General features: G+C 39.4%; 1 protein-coding gene across 14 annotated transcripts in view; it reads right to left on the bottom strand.

Annotated features, from left to right (window-relative positions):
• Window positions 1–24,973, bottom strand: part of ABI2 (abl interactor 2) — a 103,368-nt gene that overhangs the window by 48,112 nt on the left and 30,283 nt on the right. For all 14 annotated transcript variants that reach the window (XM_079923683.1, XM_079923689.1, XM_079923687.1 and 11 more), the window contains one exon: window positions 23,916–24,083. In XM_079923683.1, the coding sequence (XP_079779809.1) occupies window positions 23,916–24,083 (168 nt within the window). The remainder of the gene's footprint in view (window positions 1–23,915; window positions 24,084–24,973) is intronic.

The raw sequence follows: 24,973 nt of genomic DNA, 5'->3' as shown, positions 1-24,973 counted from the left end.
AAAAATCATCTAAAATAATAAAAGTAATATATGGTTAAGAAAACCCAAAGGTATAATTTGTGAATTGCCATCCTAATACCACACTGAATTGAACTGTAGGAGTTCCCGTAGACAGAATCAAATATAACTTCAAAACATGGTTATGATTTTATCTTAAGTCTGAATAACAACTTTTAATGGAGAACAATAAATCTATTACATAAATAAGGAGGAGAAAGTTTGGTCCAGAAGATTCTGAAGTTTTCAGCAATTACCTAATTCACATTTTTCAAAGATTTCTCTGGTAGAAAATACAATCATTTTCAAATTAGACAGAGTAATGTAATGAATACCCTCCATATACTTAACATCCAGCTTCAACATTCATCAACTCACAGCCAATTGTCAGTTTTAAAAGAACTTTGGTAAGGCTCCTAAAACATATTTTTAAATATGGCTTGTATGTTTTCCCTAAATCAAACTCATAGCTTTCAGTAATCACCATTGCCTTTGCCTTCACAATATACTTTGATATTACAATGCTGAAATGAATTAAGTTAAATTTTGGAAGTACGAATTCAACACTGATAGCTAGTCAGAATTTTAATAATAAGAAAAGTATTTTCCACTTATCCTGGATTTCTAAAGTTACTAGTTATATGCCAATAAACTTACTCTCATTCAGAAGAGGCCTCAATAATAGCACTCACCTATGGCAAGTGGAAAATGTGTTTAACTAGCAAAGAAGACCAAAACTAATGCAAGTACACTGCTATTAATACTATTATTGTTTGCTACCTGTTAACCAAAAAACACACCAAGTAGTATTGCTGCAACTGTGCAAGAGTTAAATATCTTTTCTCCCACAGTTCCTTAACAATTTGTTTCTCCATCCTCTAACAGCTATTGCCAAGCTGGTGTCACATGCTTCAGGCTCCCCCCATGATATTTCAAAAACGCAGTGCCAAACCCAGGCTCCTTTAGAATACCTCTCATGGCCTTGACTTTCAGCTCCTCTGCAAGCCTGAGCCCCCCTCCCATACCTCCATCATGGACCCAAGCACATGCTCAGGCCACAGCAGATGACAGGAAGGTATGTATAAAGTATTTTGCTTTAGGGTTATCCATGCATTGTCCCATTACCACAGATAATTGAAAGTAGACTGTACTGGATAGCACTACCTCAGTCAGCTGCCCATCAGTGTGGGAAAACATCCGCAGTCAAACAGTTACAGTGGGTTAACTCAACTAAGTTGGGTGTTTTAAAATGTGTCTCCATTTTTTTACATTAGTAAGTTAATGTTTCAAATAAGCATTTATTTATTTTAATCACAAATATGCTTTACACTATTCATCTTTCATAAAACAAATTAGTTATTCACAAACTGAATGGGTAATTTTCAGTTATTTATTTTCTATAAAATGATATAAACTTAATTAGGAACTGTATAAATCCTACTTTCTATACATAATTACACACTGATAACCATTAGTGGGATTTCCTAAATTTAAAATTGGTAATTTTTAAACAAATCTATATACATAAAGTTTTTTAAATTTATTATTTATTTTTGGCTGAGTTGGGTTTTTGTTGCTGCATGAGGGCTTTACCTAGTTGTGGCGAGCAGGGGCTACTCTTCATTGCAGTGCGCAGGCTTCTCATTGCGGTGGCTTCTCTTGTTGCGGAGCCCAGGCTCTAGGCACACGGGCTTCAGTAGTTGTGGCACGCAGGCTCAGTAGTTGTGGCTCACAGGCTCTAGAGTGCAGGCTCAGTAGTTGTGGCACACGGGCTTAGTTGCTCTGCGGCATGTGGGATCTTCCCGGACCAGGGCTCGAACCTGTGTCCCCTGCATTGGCAGGCGGATTCTTAACCACTGCACCACCGGGGAAGTCCTACATAAAGTTTTTTAAACAAAAAATTACCCTACATGATGAGTTCCTCAGGGTTTAGACCTTCCATTGCCTTTTAGTAGTCCCTAAACCCTTAAGAAGAATCACTTCCATTCCTATATTATTTTACAGTCATTCCTTTCTATCTCCTCTACTTGTTACATGCTAACTACTTCAACACCTGGCCCAGTAAGTTCTAGTTAGCTCTTGGGAGGGTGGGAGAGACACTGCTTTGTAAGTTCTTTATGTTGCCTTTTGCCCTCTCTTGATCTTCTTCTAAGCCATGTTGAACCGAATACTGATTCGTATTGATTGTTTGTATTGTTTGTATTGTATTGATTGTTTTTAGTAGTTAAGAGAAGAATTTTAATTTACAAGTTTATAAGAATTTTAGCTTGAATAATGTTCTGTAAATCTTTTTTTACCTTACCAGAAATGGACACAAAATCATGGACACAGTAAATAGCTATACTGACTTAACAGCAGCTCTGTGTGCCTTGCTTATACAAGTATTCAGTAAAAATTAAATGTCTGCTCTGACAACTACACATTCTTGAAAAATATTTAACATTAATTTAACTCTTACTCTCGGCTTGAAGATTAAAAATTTCATTTATCTTTTAAATAATATGCTTCCAAAGAATTGACAGGATAACAGCAACAAAGCGAGAGGTGGAATTTCTTTAAAATTTAACACCCTTAAAATACCTAAGGTAACCCACATCAGAACCTATCCTAACACTGTCTTACAGATACAGTGAGTGTGGTATAGATTAGTACACTACCTAATACTATATGGTCTTTTTAGTATAAAAAGTTTCTGATACTAAATATTCATAATCAACTCTATCTTGTTTTTCAAAACATTTGCCATTGGGAGAATGGGTTATTCCTTTGTTTTGTTGAATTATTTCTTCCTGATACATAGTTGGTAGAGTCAGTGGAATTTCCATCCTCAGATTCAAAATGAAAGTAATCTGGAAATAGTTCAGTTACATCAGAGTGATAGAGGGTTGAAGTGAGTAGGGCGCAGACTGAGGTAAATAGCAGAGCCAGCAGAATAGAAAGAAGAAAAAAGCAAATATAAATCAAGTTCATTTGTGAGAATCTCACAATTGTGAGAATAAAAATTCAAAATGGAGGACAGCTCATAAAGCATCTAATCAGTCCTATCATTTTACAGGTGAGGAAACTGAAGTTCAAATAAGTCAAATATCACACAAGTCAGCAGAAGGACCAGAGTAAAATCTAGATCCCCCACCCTCTCCCTCCCAATACTCAGTGTTCATCTCTATTAAAATGGAGAAAAGAGCTAGAGCACTAGGAGGCTGAAAAGTGGTAAGTTTCCTACCTAGGAGATAGGAAAAAGATACTGATGAGGAAGGAAATTGAATACCTCAGATATCTAATATCTACTGGTCCTTAACCACTCTACCAGACAACCCTTAACAACAACTCTTGACACCTACCATTCCAATATACATGTGATCTCATCTTTGACCTGACTGAACCTCCATTTCTTTGCTTCCTCAACCCCACTTCTCTCCAAATTCTCCCAACCTAGTATTTTTGCTCCAAATGCAAAAATAAATGACCTCAAGATATCTTGAGAACATTGTAACTCCCTCTAAAAACATAATAATGTTTTTAATAAAGAATAATAATAAAATTTAAGTACCAAACATTTGAAAACCAGTATTTTGGAGCAAGAGCCTACAAACTATAGCCCACATGCCAAAACTGGCCTGTAGCCTGTTTTTATATGGTCCACAAGCTAAGAATGCTTGTTACATATTTAAACAGTTGCTTAAAAACATACAGCACAGGAATTTCTTTAAATTTAACACCCTGTGCTGTAATTACATACAGCACCCTGTTTAAAAAATTTTATGTAGGACTTCCCCGGTGGTGCAGTGGTTAAGAATCCGCCTGCCAATGCAGGGGACACAGGTTCGAGCCCTGGTCCGGGAAGATCCCACATGCCGCAGAGCAACTAAGCCCGTGTGCCACAACTACTGAGCCTGCACTCTAGAGCCTGTGAGCCACAACTACTGAGCCTGCGTGCCACAACTACTGAAGCCCGTGTGCCTAGAGCCCGGGCTCCGCAACAAGAGAATTACAGCACAGGGTGCTGTATGTAATTACATACAGCACAGGAATTCGCTGTCAGTCCAGTGGTTAGGGCTCCACACTTCCACTGCAGGAGGCACGGGTTCGATCCCTGGGAACTAAGATCCCGGATGCCATGCAGCGTGGCCAAAACAACACAAAACAAAACATACAGCACAAAGAATCATAGAAGACTGAAACCCCATGTGGCCCACAAAGCCTAAAATATTGACTATCTAGCCCTTTACAAAAAAGTATGCCAATTCTTGCTTCAGAGTATTTACTGAGCATTTGCTTTACAAACAGAAAACATTTTCTCTTATACTATGGAATCATATTTCATTCTAAAGAGCATCAAAGAGCTTTGATATTCAATTGACTTTTAAAATAAAGGACTCTACATACATTAAATGAAACTGAAAAAAGTTTCAATCCTTAAGGTAAATGCTAAAAGTACATAAATTTTTAAAAATTTACTCATTTCTTAGCTATAGCCTCTATCAGCCCATTTCTCCTACTCAACTCCTCATCCAACATACTTCAATATATTTCATATAAACTTAACAGCTGCTGTAGAGTTGCAGATCCCTTGCTTTTCCAAGTATTGCCCTCTAGACACTCAACTCCAAAGGAAGGAGGCTCAACATATTCTTGACAGCTCTGACTCAGGCCCCTGTTATTTCTGACCTACCAATCTCTATCCATTCATCTCTCCCATTTTTTACTTATTCCATTAGGACAGCTTTAAAAGATAGTATTAAGCCATATTAATTAAATATATAAGATTTGTGTGATACTCAAAAAGAAAATGTTCTCATTAACTGAATACATATACTTACAACTTAGAGTAAACTTAATCGCCTTCCTCCTTAAGGCTGCTACACTTTTCTACCAAAGAACTACAGAATTCTAATCAGAATACAGATGATTGCTTTCATTGTCATTGTCCTACTGCCATTATCTACCCACACAATCTCACAAACTAATAAAAAGTTGTCCCTCCTTTTTAGGAACTCTAATATATTAATTTCTCTTCTGCATTTGCACTTTTCTTCTTAATTTCTTCTTTGAGTTCTTTGCCAAAATTTCAAACATGCGGAAATTTTAAGACTCTGAAGTATAAATTTCAAAATTCTACATCAGATTAGCAATATGTCAGCATCCTTTTTTCTATAAAAAACCAAGTTCATCTATTCCATCATTTAAAGTGCCACTATTTCCTCTAGGAGGTCCTTTCAGAATAAAAATCTACCTCTTGCTCATTAAAATTCACCAATACTTTTTTTTTTTAGTTTAAGACACAGCAATACAACAAGCAATAAATTATATGATGTCTACAGAAGTTTATATGGAATGTGAAGAAACCGTTATAGGGGCAAATTCAGATTTAAGATTAAATAATATTAAATAACAAGAAATCCCTCTGAATGGTCTGATGGATTTAACAGAAATATAAGGTAGGGGGGACCTTCAAGATGGCACAGGAGTAAGACGTGGAGATCACCTTCCTCCCCACAAATACATCAAAAATACATCTACATGTGAAACAACAACTACAGAACATCTACTGAATGCTGGCAGAAGACCTCAGAATTCCCAAAAGGCAAGAAACTCCCCCACGTACCTGGGTAAAGCAAAAGAAAAACAGAAACAAAAGAATAGAGATGGGACCTGCACCTCTGGGAGGGAGCTGTGAAGGAGGAAAAGTTTCCACACACTAGGAAGCCCCTTCACTGGTGGAGACAGGGGGTGGGTGGGGGAGAAACTTCGGAGCCACAGAGGAGAGCACAGCAACAGGGGTGTGGAGGGCAAAGCGGAGAGATTCCCGCAGAAAGGATTGGTGCCGACCAGCACTCACCAGCCTGAGAGGCTTCTCTGCTCACCCACCGGGGCTGTCTGGGAGCTGAGGCTCGGACTTCAGAGGTCAGATCCCAGGGAGAGGACTACGATTGGTTGCGTGAACACAGCCTGAAGGGAGCTAGTGCACTACAGCTAGCCGGGAGGGAGTCCGGGAAAAAGTCTGCACCTGCCTGAGAGGCAAGAGACCATTGTTTCAGGGTGCATGGGGAGAGGGGATTCAGAGCACCGCCTAAACAAGCTACAACTATGGGTGCGAGCCACGGCTATCAGCTCGGACACTAGAGACGGACATTAAACGCTAAGGCTGCTGCTGCAGCCACCAAGAAGCCTGTGTGCAAGCACAGGTCACTATCCACACCTCCCCTACCAGGAGCCCGTGCAGCTTGCCACTGTCAGGGTCCCGTGATCCAGGGACAATTTCCCTGGGAGAACCCAAGGTGTGGCTCGGATGTTGCAATGTCACCCCAGACTCTGCCACCAGAGGCTTGCCCCACATTCCGTACCCCTCCCTCCCCCGGGCCAGAGTGAGCCAGAGCCCCCACAGGCGACCTACACACAGAGGCGGGTCGAAATCCAAAGCTGAACCCCAGAAGCTGTGCAAACAAATAAGAGAAAGGGAAATTTCTCCAAGCAACCTCAGGAACAGCAGATTAAATATCCACAATCAACTCGATGTACCCTGCATCAGTGGAATACCTGAACAGACAACGAATCATCCCAAAATTGAGGAGGTGGACTTTGGGAGCAACCGTAGACTTGGGGTTTGCTTTTTGCATCTATTTGTTTCTGGTTTTATGATTATCTTACTTTAGTATTTAGAGCTTATTATTTTTTTTTTACATCTTTATTAGAGTATAATTGTTTTACAATGGTGTGTTAGCTTCTGCTTTATAACAAAGTGAATCAGTTATACATATACATATGTTCCCATATCTCTTCCCTCTTGCATCTCCCTCCCTCCCACCCTCCTTGTCCCACCTCTCTAGGTGGTCACAAAGCACCGAGCTGATCTCCCTGTGCCATGCAGCTGCTTCCCACTAGCTATCTATTTTACGTTTGGTAGTGTATATATGTCCATGCCACTGTCTCGTTTTGTCACAGCTTACCCTTCACCCTCCCCATATCCTCAAGTCCGTTCTCTAGTAGGTCTGTGTCTTTATTCCTGTCTTACCCCTAGGTTCTTCATGACATTTTTTTTTCTTAAATTCCATATATATGTGTTACCATATGGTATTTGACTTTCTCTTTCTGACTTATTTCATTCTGTGTGGCAGACTCTAGGTCCATTCTCCTCATTACAAATAGCTCAATTTCGTTTCTTTTTATGGCTGAGTAATATTCCATTGTATATACGTGCCATTCATCCGATGATGGACACTTAGGTTGTTTCCATCTCCGGGCTATTGTAAATATAGAGCTGCAATGAACATTTTGGTACATGACTCTTTTTGAATTATAGTTTTCTCAGGATATATGCCCAGTAGCGGGATTGCTGGGTAATATGGTAGTTCTATTTGTAGGTTTTTAAGGAACCTCCATACTGTTCTCCATAGTGGCTGTAACAATTCACATTCCCACCAGCAGTGCAAGAGTGTTTCCCTTTTCTCCACACCCTCTCCAACATTTATTGTTTCTAGATTTTTTGATGATGGCCATTCTGACCGGTGTGAGATGACATCTCATTGTAGTTTTGATTTGCATTTCTCTAATGATTAATGATGCTGAGCATTCTTTCACGTGTTTGTTGGCAGTCTGTATAACTTCTTTGGAAAAATGTCTATTTAGGTCTTCTGCCCATTTTTGGATTGGATTGTTTGTTTCTTTGATATTGAGCTGCATGAGCTGCTTGTAAATTTTGGAGATTAATCCTTTGTCAGTTGGTTCATTTGCAAATATTTTCTCCCATTCTGAGGGCTGTCTTTTAGTCTTGTTTATGGTTTCCTTTGCTGTGCAAAAGCTTTGAAGTTTCATTAGGTCCCATTTGTTTATTTTTGTTTTTATTTCATTTTCTCTAGGAAGCGGGTCAAAAAGGATCTTGCTGTGATTTATGTCATAGTGTGTTCTGCCTGTGTTTTCCTCTAAGAGTTTGATAGTTTCTGGCCTTACATTTAGGTCTTTAATCCATTTGGGGCTTATTTTTGTGTATGGTGTTAGGTAGTGATCTAATCTCATACTTTTACATGTACCTGTCCAGTTTTCCCAGCACCACTTATTGAAGAGGCTGTCCTTTCTCCACTGTACATTCCTGCCTCCTTTATCAAAGATAAGGTGACCATATGTGCGTGGGTTTAACTCTGGGCTTTCTATCCTGTTCCATGGATCTCTCTTTCTGTTTTTGTGCCAGTACCATACTGTCTTCATTACTGTAGCTTTGTAGTATAGTCTGAAGTCAGGGACCCAGATTCCTCCAGCTCCATTTTTCATTCTCAAGATTGCTTTGGCTATTTGGGGTCTTTTGTGTTTCCATACAAATTGTGAAATTTTTTGTTCTAGTTCTGTGAAAAATGCCAGTGGTAGTTTGATAGGGATTGCATTGAATCTGTAGATTGCTTCTGGTAGTAGAGTCATTTTCACAATGTTGATTCTTCCAGTCCACGAACATCATATATCTCTCCAACTATCTGTATCATCTTTAATCTCCTTCATCAGTGTCTTATAGTTTTCTGCATACAGGTCTTCTGACTCCTTAGGTAGGTTTATTCCTAGATATTTTATTCTTTCTGTTGCAATGGTACATGGAAGTGTTTTCTTGATTTCACTTTCAGATTTTTCATCATTAGTGTATAGGAATGCCAGAGATTTCTGTGCATTAATTTGGTATCCAGCTACTTTACCAAATTCATTAATTAGCTCTAGTAGTTTTCTGGTATCATCTTTAGGATTCTCTATGTATAGTATCATATCATCTGCCAACAGTGACAGCTTTACTTCTTCTTTTCTGATTTGGATTCCTTTTATCTCCTTTTCTTCTCTGATTGTTGTGGCTAAAACTTCCAAAACTATGTTGAATAAGAGCGATGAGAGTGGGCAACCTTGTCTTGTTCCTGATCATAGTTGAAATGGTTTCAGTTTTTCACCATTGAGGACAGTGTTGGCTGTGGGCTTGTCATATATGGCCTTTATTATGTTGAGTAAAGTTCCCTCTATGCCTACTTTCTGCAGGGTTTTTATCATAAATGAGTGTGAATTTTGTTGAAAGCTTTCTCTGCATCTATTGAGATGATCATATGGTTTTTCTCCTTCAGTTTCTTAATATGGTGTATCACGTTGATTAATTTGCGTATATTGAAGAATCCTTGCATTCCTGGAATAAACCCCACTTGATCATGGTGTATGATCCTCTTAATGTGCTGTTGGATTCTGTTTGCTAGTACTTTCTTGAGGATTTTTGCATCTATGTTCATCAGTGATATTGGCCTGTAGTTTTCTTTCCTTGTGACATCCTTGTCTGGTTTTGGTATCAGGGTGATGGTGGCCTCATATATGAGTTTGGGAGTTTTCCTCCGTCTGCTATATTTTGGAACAGTTTGAGAAGGATAGGTGTTATTAGCTCTTCTCTAAATGTTTGATAGAATTTGCCTGTGAAGCCAACCTGTCCTGGGCTTTGGTTTGTTGGAAGATTTTTAATCACAGTGTCAATTTCAGTGCGTGTGATTGGTCTGTTCATATTTTCTATTTCTTCCTTTTTCAGTCTTGGCTTGTTGTGCATTTCTCAGAATTTGCTCATTTCTTCCAGGTTGCCCATTTTATTGGCATAGAGTTGCTTGTAGTAATCTCTCATAATCTTTTGCATTTCTGCAGTGTCAGTTGTTACTTCTCCTTTTCCATTTCTCATTCTACTGATCTGAGTCTTCTCCCTTTTTTTGTGATGAGTCTGGCTAATTGTTTATCAATTTTGTTTACCTTCTCAAAGAACCAGCTGTTAGCTTTATTGATCTTTGCGATTGTTTCCTTCATTGCTTTTTCATTTATTTCTGATCTGATTTTTATGATTTCTTTCCTTCTGCTAACTTTGGGTTTTTTTTCTTTTTCTTTCTCTAATTGCTTTAGGTGTAAGGTTAGGTTGTTTACTTGAGATGTTTCCTGTTTCTTAAGGTAGGATTGTATTGCTATAAACTTCCCTCTTAGAACTGCCTTTGCTGCATCCCATAGGTTTTGGGTCGTCGTGTCTCCATTGTCATTTGTTTCTAGGTATTTTTTATTTCCTCTTTGATTTCTTCAGTGTTCACTTCGCTATTAAGTAGTGTATTGTTTAGACTCCATGTGTTTGTATCTTTTACAGATATTTCCCTGTAATTGATATCTGGTCTCACAGCGTTGTGGTCGGAAAAGATACTTGATACAATTTCAATTTTCTTAAATTTACTAAGGCTTTATTTGTGACCCAAGATATGATCTATACTGGAGAATGTTCCATGAGCACTTAAGAAAAACGTGTACTCTGTTGTTTTTGGATGGAATGTCCTATAAATATCAATTAGGTCCATCTTGTTTAATGTATCATTTAAAGCTTGTGTTTCCTTATTTATTTTCATTTTGGATGATCGGTCCATTGGTGAAAGTGGGGTGTTAAAGTCCCCTACTATGAATGTGTTACTGTCGATTTCCCCTTTTATGGCTGTTAGTATTTGCCTTATGTATTGAGGTTCTCCTATGTTGGGTGTATAAGTATTTACAATTGTTATATGTTCTTGGATTCATCCCTTGATCATTATGTAGTGTCCTTCTTTGTCTCTTGCAATCGTCTTTATTTTAAAGTCTGTTTTGTCTGATTAAGAATTTCTACTCTAGCTTTCTTTTGGTTTCCATTTGCATGGAATATCTTTTTCCATCCCCTTTAATTTCAGTCTGTATGTGTCTCTAGGTCTGAAGTGGGTGCCTTGTAGACAGCATATATATGGGTCTTATTTTTGTATCCATTCAGCCAATCTGTGTCTTTTGGTGCGAGCATTTAGTCCATTTACATTTAAGGTAATTATCGATATGTATGTTCCTATTCCCATTTTCTTAATTGTTTTGGGTTCGTTATTGTAGGCCTTTTCCTTCTCTTGTATTTCTTGACTACAGAAGTTCCTATAGCAGCTGTTGTAAAGCTGGTTTGGTGGTGCTGAATTCTCTCAGCTTTTGCTTGTCTGTAAAGGTTTTAATTTCTCCATCAAATCTGAATGAGATCCTTGCTGGGTAGAGTAATCTTGGTTGCAGGTTTTTCTCCTTCATCACCTTAAATATGTCCTGCCAGTCCCTTCTGGCTTGCAGAGTTTCTGCTGAAAGATCAGCTGTTAACCTTATGGGGATTCCCTTGTGTGTTATTTGTTGTTTTTCCCTTGCTGCTTTTAATATGTTTTCTTTGTGTTTAATTTTTGACAGCTTGATTAATATGTGTCTTGGTGTATTTCTCCTTGGATTTATCCTGTATGGGACTCTCTGTGCTTCCTGGACTTGAATGACTATTTCCTTTCCCATATTATGGAAGTTTACAACTATAATCTCTTCAAATATTTTCTCAGTCCCCTTCTTTTTCTCTTCTTCTTCTGAGACCCCTATAATTCAAATGTTGGTGCGTTTAATGTTGTCCCAGAGGTCTCTGAGACTGTCCTTTGTTCTTTTCATTCCTTTTTCTTTATTCTGGTCTGCAGTAGCTATTTCCACTATTTTATCTTCCAGGTCACTTATCTGTTCTTCTGACTCAGTTATTCTGCTATTGATCCCTTCTAGAGCATTTTAAATTTCATTTATTGTGTTGTTCATCATTGTTTATTTCATCTTTAGTTCTTCTAGGTCCTTGTTAAATGTTTCTTGCATTTTATCTATTCTATTTCCAAGATTTTGGATCATCTTTACTATCATTATTGTGAATTCTTTTTCAGGTAGACTGCCTAATTCCTCTTCATTTGTTAAGTCTGGTGGGTTTTTCTCTTGCTCCTTCATCTGCTGTGTGTTTTTCTGTCTTCTCATTTTGCTTATCTTACTGTGTTTGGGGTCTCCTTTTTGCAGGCTGCAGGTTCGTAGTTCCTGTTGTTTTTGGTGTCTGTCCCCAGTGGCTAAGGTTGGTTCAGTGGGTTGTGTAGGCTTCCTGGTGGAGGGGACTAGTGCCTGCGTTGTGGTGGATGAGGCTGGATCTTGTGTTTCTGGTGGGCAGGTCCACGTCCGGTGGTGTGTTTTGGGGTGTCTGTGGACTTCTTATGATTTTGGGCAGCCTCTCTGCTAATGGGTGGGGTTGTGTTCCTGTCTTGCTAGTTGTTTGGTATAGGGTGTCCAGCACTGTAGCTTGCTGGTCGTTGAGTGAAGCTGGGTGCTGGTGTTGACATGGAGATCTCTGGGAGATTTTCACCGTTTGATATGATGTGGAGCTGGGAGATCTCTTGTGGACCAGTGTCCTGAAATTGGCTCTCCCACCTCAGAGCCACAGCACTGACTCCTGGCTGTAGCACCAAGAGCCTTTCATCCACACAGCTCAGAATAAAAGAGAGGAAAAGAAGTAAGAAAGAGAGAGAGAGAGAGAGAGAGAGGGAGGGAGGGAGGAAGGAAGAAGGGAGGGTGGGAGGGACGGATGGAGGGAGGGAGGAAAGGAAGGAAGAAAATAAAATAAAATAAAGATAAAATAATTAATATAAAAAATTAATAAGAAAAAAAAACGAACGTACAGAACCCTTGGACTAATGGTGGAAGCAAAGCTATACAGACAAAATGTCACACAGAAGCATACACATACACACTCATTAAAAGAGGAAAAGGGAAAAATCATAAATCTTGCTAAGTCCACCTCCTCAATTTGGGATGATTCGTTGTCTATTCATGTATTCCACAGATGCAGGGTACAGCAACTTGATTGTGGAGCTTTAATCTGCTGCTTGTGAGGCTGCTGGGAGGGATTTCCCATTCTCTTCTTTGTTCTCACAGGTCCCAGGGCTCAGCTTTGGATTTGGCCCTGCCTCTGCGTGTAGGTCACCGGAGGGCGTCTTTGCTCAGACAGGACGGGGTTAAAGGAGCAGGTGCTTTGGGGACTCTAGCTCACTCAGGCCGGGGGGGATGGAGGGGTACGGAGAGTGGGGCGAGCCTGCAGCAGCAGAGGCCAACATAACGTTGCACCAGCCTGAGGCGCACCGTGCGTTCTCCCTGGGGAGTTGTCCATGGATCATGGGACCCTGGCAGTGGCGGGCTGCACTGGCTCCCCGGAAAGGGGGTGTGGATAGTGACCTGTGCTCGCACACAGGCTTCTTGGTGGCGGCAGCAGCAGCCTTAGCGTCTCATGCCCGTCTCTGGGGTTCGCGCTGTTAGCTGCAGCTCGCGCCCGTCTCTGGAGCTCCTTTAAGCAGCGCTCTTAATCCCCTCTCCTCAAACACCAGTAAACAAGGAGGGAAGAAAAAGTCTCTTTTTCCCCGGACTCCCTCCCTGCTAGCCATGGCACACTAACCCCTTCAGGCTGTGTTCACGCCGCCGACCCCAGTCCTCTCCCTGCGCTCCGACCAAAGCCCGAGCCTCAGCTTCCAGCCCCACCCGCCCCGGCGGGTGAGCAAACAAGAGTCTCGGGTTGGTGAGTGCCGGTCGGTACTGATCCTTTGCGGGAATCTCTCCGCTTTGCCCTCCGCACCCCTGTTGCTGTGCTCTCCTCCGCGGCTCCGAAGCTTTTCCCCTCCGCCACCTGCAGTGTCCACCCACAAAGGGGTTTCTAGTGTGTGCTGGGCTCTCCTCCTTCACGGCTCCCTCCCACTGGTGCAGGTCCCGTCCCTATCCTTTTGTCTCTGTTTATTCTTTTTTCTTTTGCCCAACCCATGTACATGGGGACTTTCTTGCCTCTTGGGAGGTCTGAGGTTTTCTGCCAGCGTTCAGTAGGTGTTCTGTAGGAGTTGTTCCACGTGTAGATGTATTTCTGGTGTATCTGTGGGAAGGAAGGTGATCTCCGCGTCTTACTCTTCTGCCATCTTCCGCTCCTAGAGCTTATTATCATTGGTAGATCAGTTTATTGATTTGGCTGCTCTCTCTATTTTTAAAAAATATATATATATTTTTATCCTTTTTCTCTTTTTGTGTGTATGTGTATGCTTTTTTGTGTGACTTTGTCTGTACAGCTTAGCTTTTACCATTTGTCCTAGAGTTCTGTCCATTTTGGTTTTGTTTTTTTAGTATAGTTTTTAGTGCTTGTTATCTTTCGTGGATTTGTTTATTGGTTTCGTTGCCCTCTTCTTTCTTTCCTATTTTTAATTACTTTTTTATTTTTAATTACTTTTTATTTGAATAACTGTATTTTATTTTTCTTTCTTTCCTTTCTTTTCTCCCTTTCCTTCTGAGGCATGTGGCTGACAAGGTCTTGGTGCTCCAGCCAGGTGTCAGGCATGAGCCTCTAAGATGGGAGAGCCGAGTTCAGGACATTGGTCCACCAGAAACCTCCCAGCGCCACATACTATCAAACAGCAAAAGCTCTCCCAGAGATCTCCATCTCAATGCTAAAAGGCAGCTCTACTCAACGACCTGGTAAGCCACAGGGCTGGACATCTCATGCCAAACAACTAGCAACACAGGAACACATCCCCACCCATTAGCAAGAGGCTGCCTAAAATGATAATAGGTTCACAGACACCCAAAAACACACCACCAGACATGGTCCTGCCCAGCAGAAAGACAAGTTCCAGCTTTATCCACCAGAAAAGAGGCACCAGTCCCATCCACCAGGAAGCCTACACAACCCACTGAACCAACTTTAACCACTGGGTGCAGACACCAAAAACAATGGGAACCACGAAACTACAGCCTGTGAAAAGGAGACCCCAAACGCAGTAAGTGAAGCAAAATGAGAAGACAGAAATACACAATAAATGAAGGAGCAGGGGAAAAACCCACCAGACCAAGCAAATGTAGAGGAAATAGGCAGCCTACCTGAAAAAGAATTCAGAGTGATGACAGTAAAGATGATCCAAAACCTTGTAAACAGAATGGAGAAAATACAAGAAATGTTTAACAAGAAACTAGAAGAACTAAAGAGCAAACAAACACTGATGAACAACACAGTAAGTGAAATTAAAAATTCTCTAGAAGGAATCAATAGCAGAATAACTGAGGCAGAAGAATAGATAAGTGACCTGGATGATAAAATAGTGGAAATAACTACCACAGTGCAAAATAAAGAAAAAAGAATGAAAAGAATTAAAGACAGACTCAGAGACTTCTGGGGCAACATTAAACGCACCAACATTCGAATTATAGGGGTCTCAGAAGAAGAAGAGAAAAACAAAGGGACTAAGAAAATATTTGAAGAGATTATAGTTGAAAACTTCCATAATATGGGAAAGGAAATAGTCATTCAAGTCCAGGAAGTACAGAGAGTCCCATATAGGATAAATCCAAGAAGAAACATGCCAAGACACATATTAATCAAACTGTCAAAAATTAAATACAAAGAAAAAATATTAAAAGCAGCAAGGGAAAAGCAACAAATAACATACAAGGGAATCCCCATAAGGTTAACAGCTGATCTTTCAGCAGAAACTCTGCAAGCCAGAAGGGTGTGGCAGGACATATTTAAAGTGATGAAAGGGAAAAACCTGCAACCAAGATTGCTCTACCCAGCAAGGATCTCATTCAGATTCGACAGAGAAATTAAAACCTTTACAGACAAGCAAAAACTAAGAGAATTCAGCACCACCAAACCAGCTTTACAACAAATGCTAAAGGAACTCCTCTAGGCAGGAAACACAGGAGATGAAAAAGACCTACAATAACAAACCCAAAACATTAAGAAAATGGTAATAGAAACATACATATCGATAATTACTTTAATGTAAATGGATTAAATGCTCCAACCGAAACACGTAGACTGGCTGAATGGATACAAAAACAAGACCCATATATATGCTGTCCACAAGAGACCCACATCAGACCTAAGGACAGATACAGACTGAAAGTAAGGGGATAGAAAAAGATATTCCATGCAAATGGAAATCAAAAGAAAGCTGGAGTAGAAATTCTCATATCAGACAAAATGAACTTTAAAATAAAGACTACTACAAGACACAAAGAAGGACACTAATAATGATCAAGGGATTGATCCAAGAAGAAGATGTAACAACTGTAAATATTTATACACCCAACATAGGAGCACCTCAATACAAAAGGCATATGCTAACAGCCATAAAAGGGGAAATTGACAGTAACACAATCATAGTAGGGGACTTAACACCCCACTTTCACCAATGGATAGATCATCCAAAATGGAAATAAATAAGGAAACACAAGCTTCAAATGATACATTAAACTAGATGAACTTAAATGATATTTATAGGACGTTCCATCCAAAAACAACAGAATACACTTTCTTCTCAAGTGCTCATGGAACATTCTCCAGTATAGATCATACCTTGGGTCACAAATGAAGCCTTGGTAAACTTCAGAAAATTGAAAACATATCAAGTATCTTTTCCGACCACGACGCTATGAGACTGGGTATCAATTACAGGAAAAAAAATCTGTAAAAAATACAAACACATGGAGGCTAAACAATACACTACTTAATAACCAAGAGATCACTGAAGAAATCAAAAAATACCTAGAAACAAATGACAAGGAAAACACGATGACCCAAAACCTATGGGATGCAGAATAAGCAGTTCTAAAAGGGAAGTTTATAGCAATACAGTCCTACCTCAAGAAACAAGAAATATCTCAAATAAACAACCTAACCTTACACCTAATGCAATTAGAGAAAGAAGAAGAAAAAAACCACAGTGTTAGCAGAAGGTAAAAAACCATAAAGGTCAGATCAGAAATAAATGAAAAAGAAATGAAGGAAACAATAGCAAAGATCAATAAATCTAAATGCTGGATCTTTGAGAAGATAAACAAAATTGATAAACCATTAGCCAGGCTCATCAAGAAAAAAAGGGAGAACACTCAAACGAACAGAATTAGAAATGAAAAAGGAGACGTTAACAACTCACAATGCAGAAAGAGAAAGGATCATGAGAGATTACTACAAGAAACTATATATGCCAATAAAATGGACACCCTGGAGGAAATGGAAAAACACTTAAAAAGCACAACCTTCCAAGACTGAACCAGGAAAAAATAGAAAATATGAACAGACCAATCACACGCACTGAAATTGACACTGTGATAAAAATCTTCCAACACACAAAAGCCCAGGACCAGGTGGCTTCACAGGCGAATTCTATCAAACATTTAGAGAAGAGCTAACACCTATCCTTCTCAAACTCTTCCAAAATATAGCAGACGGAGGAACACTCCCAAACTCATTCTACAAGGCCACCATCACCCTGATACCAAAACCAGAGAAGGATGTCACAAAGAAGGAAAACTACAGGCCAATATCACTGATGAACACAGATGTAAAAATCCTCAAAAAATACTAGCAAACAGAATCCCACAGCACATTAAAAGGATCATACACCATGATCAAGTGGGGTTTATTCCACGAATGCAATGATTCTTCAATACACTCAAGTCAATCAATGTGATATACCATATTAAGAAACTGAAGGAGAAAAACCATATGATCATCTCAATTGATGCAGAGAAAGCTTTTGACAAAATTCAACACCCCTTTATGATAAAAACCCTGCAGAAAGTAGGCATAGAGGGAACTTTCCTCAACATAATAAAGGCCATATATGACAAACCCACAGCCAACATCGTCCTCAATGGTGAAAAACTGAAACCATTTCAACTAAGATCAGGAATAAGACAAGGTTGCCCACTCTCACCACTACAACACAGTTTTGGAAGTTTTAGCCACAGCAATCAGAGAAGAAAAAGAAATAAAAGGAATCAAATTGGAAAGAAGAAGTAAAGCTGTCACTGTTTGCACATGACATGATACTACACGTAGAGAATCCTAAAGATGCTACCAGAAAACTACTAGAGCTAATCAATGAATTTGGTAAAGTAGCAGGATGCAAAATTAATGCACAGAAATCTCTGGCATTCCTATACACTAATGGTGAAAAATCTAAAAGTGAAATTACAAAACACTCCCATGTACCACTGCAACAAAAAGAATAAAATATCTCAGAACAAACCTACCTAAGGAGACAAAAGACTGGTATGCAGAAAGCTATAAGACACTGATGAAAGATATTAAAGATGATACAAATAGATGGAGAGATATACCATGTTCTTGGATTGGAAGAATCAACATTAAGTAAATGATTCTACTACCCAAAGAAATCTACAGATTTAATGCAATCCCTATCAAACTACCACTGGCAGTTTTCACAGAACTAGAACAAAAAATTTCACAATTTGTATGGAAACACAAAAGACCCCGAATAGCCAAAGCAATCTTGAGAACGAAAAACGGAGCTGGAGGAATCAGGGTCCCTGACTTCAGACTATACTACAAAGCTACAGTAATCAAGACAGTATGGTACTGGCACAAAAACCGAAAGATAGATCAACGGAACAGGACAGAACGCCTAGAGATAAACCCACGCACATATGGTCACCTTATCTTTGATAAAGGAGGCAGGAATGTACAGTGGAGAAAAGACAGCCTCTTCAATAAGTGGTGCTGGGAAAACTGGACAGGTACATGTAAAAGTATGAGATTAGATCACTCCCTAACACCACACACAAAAATAAACCCAAAATGGATTAAAGACCTAAATGTAAGGCCAGACACTATCAAACTCTTAGAGGAAAACACAGGCAGAACACTCTATGACATAAATCACAGCAAGACCCTTTTTGATCCACCTTCTAGAGAATTGGAAATAAAAACAAAAGGGACCTAATGAAACTTCAAAGCTTTTGCACAGCAAAGGAAACCATAAACAAGACCAAAAGACAACCCTAGAATGGGAGAAGATATTTGCAAATGAAGCAACTGACAAAGGATTAATTTCTAAAATTAACAAGCAGCTCATGCAGCTCAATAACAAAAAAACAAACAACCCAATCCCAAAACGGGCAGAAGACCTAAACAGAGATTTCTCCGAAGAAGATATACAGACTGCCAACAAACACGTGAAAGAATGCTTGACATCATTAATCATTAGAGAAATGCAAATCAAAACTACAATGAGATATAATCTCACACCGATCACAATGGCCATCATCAAAAAATCTAGAAACAATAAATGCTGGAGAGGGTGTGGAGAAAAGGGAACCCTCTTGCACTGTTGGCAGGAATGTAAATTGATACAGCCACTATGGAGAACAGTATGGAGGTTCCTTAAAAAACTAAAAATAGAACTACCATATGACCCAGCAATCCCACTACTGGGCATATACCCTGAGAAAACTATAATTCAAAAAGAGTCATATACCAAAGTATTCATTGCAGCTCTATTTACATTAGCCAGGACATGGAAGCAACCTAATGGTCCATCAACAGATGAATGGATAAAGAAGATGTGGCACATATATACAATGGAATATTTCTCAGCCCTAAAAAGAAACGAAATTCAGTTATTTGTACTGAGGTGGATGGACCTACAGTCTTTCATACAGAGTGAAGTAAGTCAGAAAGAGAAAAAGAAATACCGTATGCTAACACATATATATGGAATCTAAAAGAAAAAAGAAAAAAAAGGTCACGATGAACCTAGGGGCAAGACGGGAATAAATACACAGACCTACTAGAGCATGGACTTGAGGATATGGGTAGGGGGAAGGGTAAGCTGTGACAAAGTGAGAGAGTGCCATGGACATATATACACTACCATACAAAAAACAGCTATCGGGGCTTCCCTGGTCGCGCAGTGGTTGAGAGCCTCCCTGCCGATGCAGGGGACACGGGTTCGAGCCCCGGTCTGGGAGGATCCCACATGCCACGGAGCAACTAGGCCCGTGAGCCACAACTACTGAGCCTGCGCGTCTGGAGCCTGTGCTCCACAACGAGAGAGGCCGCCACAGTGAGAGGCCTGCGCACCGTGATGAAGAGTGGCCCCCGCTTGCCGCAACTGGAGAAAGCCCTCGCACAGAAACAAAGACCCAGCACAGCCAAAAATAAATAAATTATTAAAAAAAAAAAAAACAGCTATCTAGTGGGAAGCAGCCGCATAGCACAGGGAGATCTGCTCGGTGCTTTGTGACCACCTAGAGCGGTGGGATACGGGGGGTGGGAGGGAGGGAGATGCAAGAGGGAAGAGATATGGGAACATATGTATATGTATAACTGATTCACTTTGTTATAAAGCAGAAACTAAGACACCATTGTAAAGGAATTATACTCCAATTAAAATGTTAAAAAAAAAAAATCTTCCACAAACAAAAGCACAGGACCAGATGGTTTCACAGGAGAATTCTATCCAACATTTAGAGAAGAGCTAACACCTATCCTTCTCAAACTCTTCCAAAATATAGCAGACGGAGGAACACTCCCAAACTCATTCTATGAGGCCACCATCATCTTGACACCAAAACCAGACAAAGATGTCACAAAAAAAGAAAACTACAGGCCAATATCACTGAAGAACACAGATGCAAAAATGCTCAAGAAAATACTAGCAAACAGAATCCAACAGCACATTAAAAGGATCATATACCACGATCAAGTGGGGTTTATCTCTGGAATGCAAGGATTCTTCAATATACAGAAATCAATCAGTGTGATACAGCATATTAACAAACTGAAGGAGAAAATCCATATGATCATCTCAATAGATGCAGAAAAAGCTTTTGACCAAATTCAACACCCATTTATGATAAAAACCCTTCAGAAAGTGGGCATAGAGGGAACTTACCTCTATGAAGGTAAGTAAGGTACCTCTATGAAGGTACCTCTATGAAATTAGAACACTCCCTAACACCATACTCAAAAATAAACTCAAAATGGATTCAAGACCTAAATGTAAGGTCAGACACTATCAAACTCTTAGAGGAAAACACAGGCAGAACACTCTATGACATAAATCATAGCAAGATCTTCTTTGACCCACCTCCTAGAGAAATGGAAATAAAAACAAAAATAAACAAATGAGACCTAATAAAACTTAAAAGCTTTTGTATTGCAAAGGAAACCATAAACAAGACGAAAGGACAACCCTCAGAATGGGAGTAAATATTTGCAAACGCTTCTGACAAAGGATTAATCTCCAAAATATACAAGCAGCTTGTGCAGCTCAATATGAAAACAACAAAACAATCCAATCCAAAAATGGACAGAACACCTAAATAGACATCTCCAAAGAAGATATACAGATTGCCAAGAAACACATGAAGGATGTTCAACATCACTAATCATCAGAGAAGTGCAAATCAAAACTACAATGAGGTACCACCTCACACCGGTCGGAATAGCCATCATGAAAAAATCTACAAACAATAAATGTTGGAGAGGGTGTAGAAAAAATGGAACCCTCTTGCACTGTTGGTGGGAATGTAAATTGATACAGCCCCTATGGAGAACAGTATGGAAGTTCCTTCAAAAACTAAAAATGGAACTACCATATGACCCAGCAATCCTACTACTGGGCATATATACCCTGAGAAAACCATAATTCAAAAAGAGTCACGTACCACAATGTTCACTGCAGCACTATTTACAATAGCCAGGACATGGAAGCAACCTAAGTGTCCATCAACAGATGAAAGGATAAAGAAGAGGTGGCACATATATACAATGGAATATTACTCAGCCATAAAAAGAAAAGAAATTGAGTTATTTGTAGTGAGGTGGATGGACCTAGAGTCTGTCATACAGAGTGAAGTAAGTCAGAAAGAGAAAAACAAATACTGTATGCCAACACATATTTATGAAATCTTAAAAAAAAAATTGGTTCTGAAGAACCTAGGGGCAGGACAGGAATAAAGACGCAGACATAGAGAATGTCCTTGAGGACATGGGGAGGGGGAAGGGTAAGCTGGGATGAAGTGAGAGAATGACACGGGCATATATACACTACCAAATGTAAAATAGATAGCTAGTGGGAAGCAGCTGCATAGCACAGGGAGATCAACTCGGTGCTCTATTTCCAACTAGAGGGGTGGGATAAGGAGGGTGGAAGGAAGATGCAAGAAGGAGGAGATATAGGGATATACGTATATGTATAGCTGATGCACTTTGTTATACAGCAGAAACTAACACACCACTGTAAAGCAATTATACTCCACCAAATATGTTAAAAAAAAAAAAAGAAGAAATATAAGGTAGACCTTACATAACTGATTCGGTTATGTGGACTATATTTAATTATATAAATTAAACCAAAGACTTTGAAAAATTGATGGATTAGTCAATTTTAGAAGAGTCCTGAACTTTTAAGATATACGAAAGTAATATGCACATTTTAAAACTCTTTTTATTCCAGAAGCATTCTAATCATTTATTCTATTTTAAAAATAGAATTGAATACCACCAAGTTACTCGAATAGCAAGAGAGTTAAAATAGAAAAGTTACAAAGATTTCAAAGAGAGGCTGACAGATCAAAATCTTTTCGTTTTAATGTTTTTAAAAATGTATCTTGCAATTATAAATTGGTTTTTACTGTAGTAATATTTTAAATGGTCCCAAAATATAGGAATGGTTATGAAAATTATAATATATATATACAACATTATGTAGCCATCGAAAATGTTTATGAAGATCTTATAACATCATGAGAAGATGTTTATTGCAATGGTAAGTTAAAAGAGCAGAACTCAAAATTCCATATATAGTATAACCCCAGCTAAATTTTAAAAATCATTTAGAAGAAAAAAATATTAAAAGGAAATATATCGAAATGTTAGCAGGAGATGTTTGAGTAGTGGAGAAAGGGCTTGTTTTCCTATTTTTTTCTCTTTTCTTTATGACATTTACAATGGAGAAAGTATAACATTAATTTTTTCTAAGTTCTATACAAAGATAATTTTATAAGGTCACTTAATCTATCCATTACTGAGGTAACAGAAAACAGCATTTAAACAAGTCATCAAGCTATCACATTTTAAGTGTAAAATTCGGTAAAAATTGGAAGAAAGCAGGCAAATTCTCACCTCAAGGCCGATCATTTTAACTTGACAACTGAGTTTTAATGAAACCATTAAAGTAGACTTCCCAGGACTTCCATGGTGGTGCAGTGGATAGGACTCCGAGCTCCCAATGCAGGGGGCCCAGGTTCAATTCCTGGTCAGAGAACTATATCCTACATGCATGCTGCAACTAAGAGATCGTATGCCACAACTGGGGAGCCCTTGTGCCACAACTAAGGAGCCAGCAATCCGCAACTAGGGAGGCTGCCTGCTGAAACTAAGGAGCCCTGGAGCCACAACTAAGGAGCCCATGTGCCGCAACTAAGGAGCCCACCTGCGGCAACTAAGACCTGGTGCAACCAAATAAATATTTTTTAAAAAAGATGTTTAGGGGGCTTCCCTGGTGGCGCAGTGGTTGAGAGTCCGCCTGCCAGTGCAGGGGGCGCGGGTTCATGCCCCAGTCCAGGAGGATTCCACGTGCCGCGGAGCAGCTAGGCCCATGAGCCATGGCCACTGAGCCTGCGCGTCCGGAGCCTGTGCTCTGCAACGGGAGAGGCCGCAGCAGTGAGGGGTCCGCGTACCGCAAAAAAAAAAAAAAAAGATGTTTAGGGACTCCCCTGGTGGTGCAGTGGTTAAGAATCTGCCTGCCAATGCAGGGAACACGAGTTCGAGCCGTGGTCCGGGACGACCCCACATGTCACGGAGCAACTAAGCCTTTGCAACACAACTAATGAGCCTGTGCTCTAGAGCCCGTGTGCCGCAACTACTGGAGCCCGCATGCCACAACTACTGAAGCCTGCGCGCCTAGAGCCCATGCTGTCCAACAAGAGAAGCCACCGCAATGAGAAGTCCACGCACTGCAACAAAGAGTAGCCCCCGTTCACCACAACTAGAGAAAGCCCATGCACAGTGACAAAGACCCAACGCAGACAAAAATACATAAATTTTTTTAAAAAGATGTTTAAAATAAACAAAGTATACTTCCCTATCAAAATCACATAGAAGATAATCACTAGACAAAAAGATAGAAACAAAAAACCTACTACTGAGTTTGTATTTTCCAAATCATACATGTGAGTTAACTCACATAGTAAAGGCTGCCAGCGTTACAGATAGCCTGTGTTTATTACATGTTCCTCATAGGCAAAATAGGAAAATAGTGTGGTCTTACTTGTGAAATATGATTGATTGAAGACTCCATCCTTCGAAGTTGGGACGCCTGGATATCCAGCATCTGCAGGACATTGTTGGCCAAGGTATTTATCAGATAGGCAACACTTGCTAAGGACTGGGTGGTGTAGGCTTTGGTTTCTTCTAGGGCTCGCTGCTTATCTGCTGACTAGAAAAACAAACAAACAATCATTACTTCAAAGATAACCCATTCTATAGATCTAATCTTCAAAAATACTCATCAAAACCATTATGTTGCTGAATCTACACACACTAGTGTAAAATGCTTTGAAAACTAGTTATCAGTATTCATGTAAACCCAACAACTAAATTATTGACTTGACTTCACTAATATTTTCACGTTGAATAGGTTCATCTTTGTACAGATGCAAATAAAATCCTGAAGCTGTTGTTTAAAAAATGAGATCCGATGGATATTTTGAGTAATGACAGACAGTACAGTACATAGCTTCTCAAGGTCACTGCTTGGAAAGGTAGCATTGATTTGAATGAGTAAATTCTGGTGTACATTTTTCTACTTTCCTGAATTCCTCTTTTCCTTTCACTCTAACATGTAAAATGCATTTATAAAGAAATGTCTGTTTAAAGTAATAATGACAAAATAATAATGATAAATAAAAATGATGAAATAAAATGGTAATAATCATGATAAATAATGATAAATTAAAATAAAAGTAATAAAAGGACACTTTCTTCCCAAGCATCTTAAGTATTATAACCCTATGGAACATAAACTGCCACGTATCATAAACCCTACTTGAAAAACGGAGAGTACACAGTAAAAAGTGGTTAAGTGATTATTTCCAAGGTCACAAAGGAAAGCAATTGTAAAGTTACATATTCTATACTGCTGGCAAACACCATTTTCTTGCCCTAGTTCTACAGAAAGACTCTACGGTTCAGTAGAATGTACACAAGTGTCTGAATCAGAAACCTTTTATCTTAATGTCAGTTCTACTATTACAGCATGTCATATTTTAAGCAGTTGTGAACATCAAGTAAGATAATGAATGTAAAACCACTTTCTAATACTATAAA

This window comes from Stenella coeruleoalba (genome assembly GCF_951394435.1).
Source record: "Stenella coeruleoalba genome assembly, chromosome: 6".
NCBI lineage: Eukaryota > Metazoa > Chordata > Mammalia > Artiodactyla > Delphinidae > Stenella > Stenella coeruleoalba.
The sequence above is the reverse complement of the archived record's forward strand: the minus strand, read 5'-3'. Positions and strand labels throughout refer to the sequence as shown.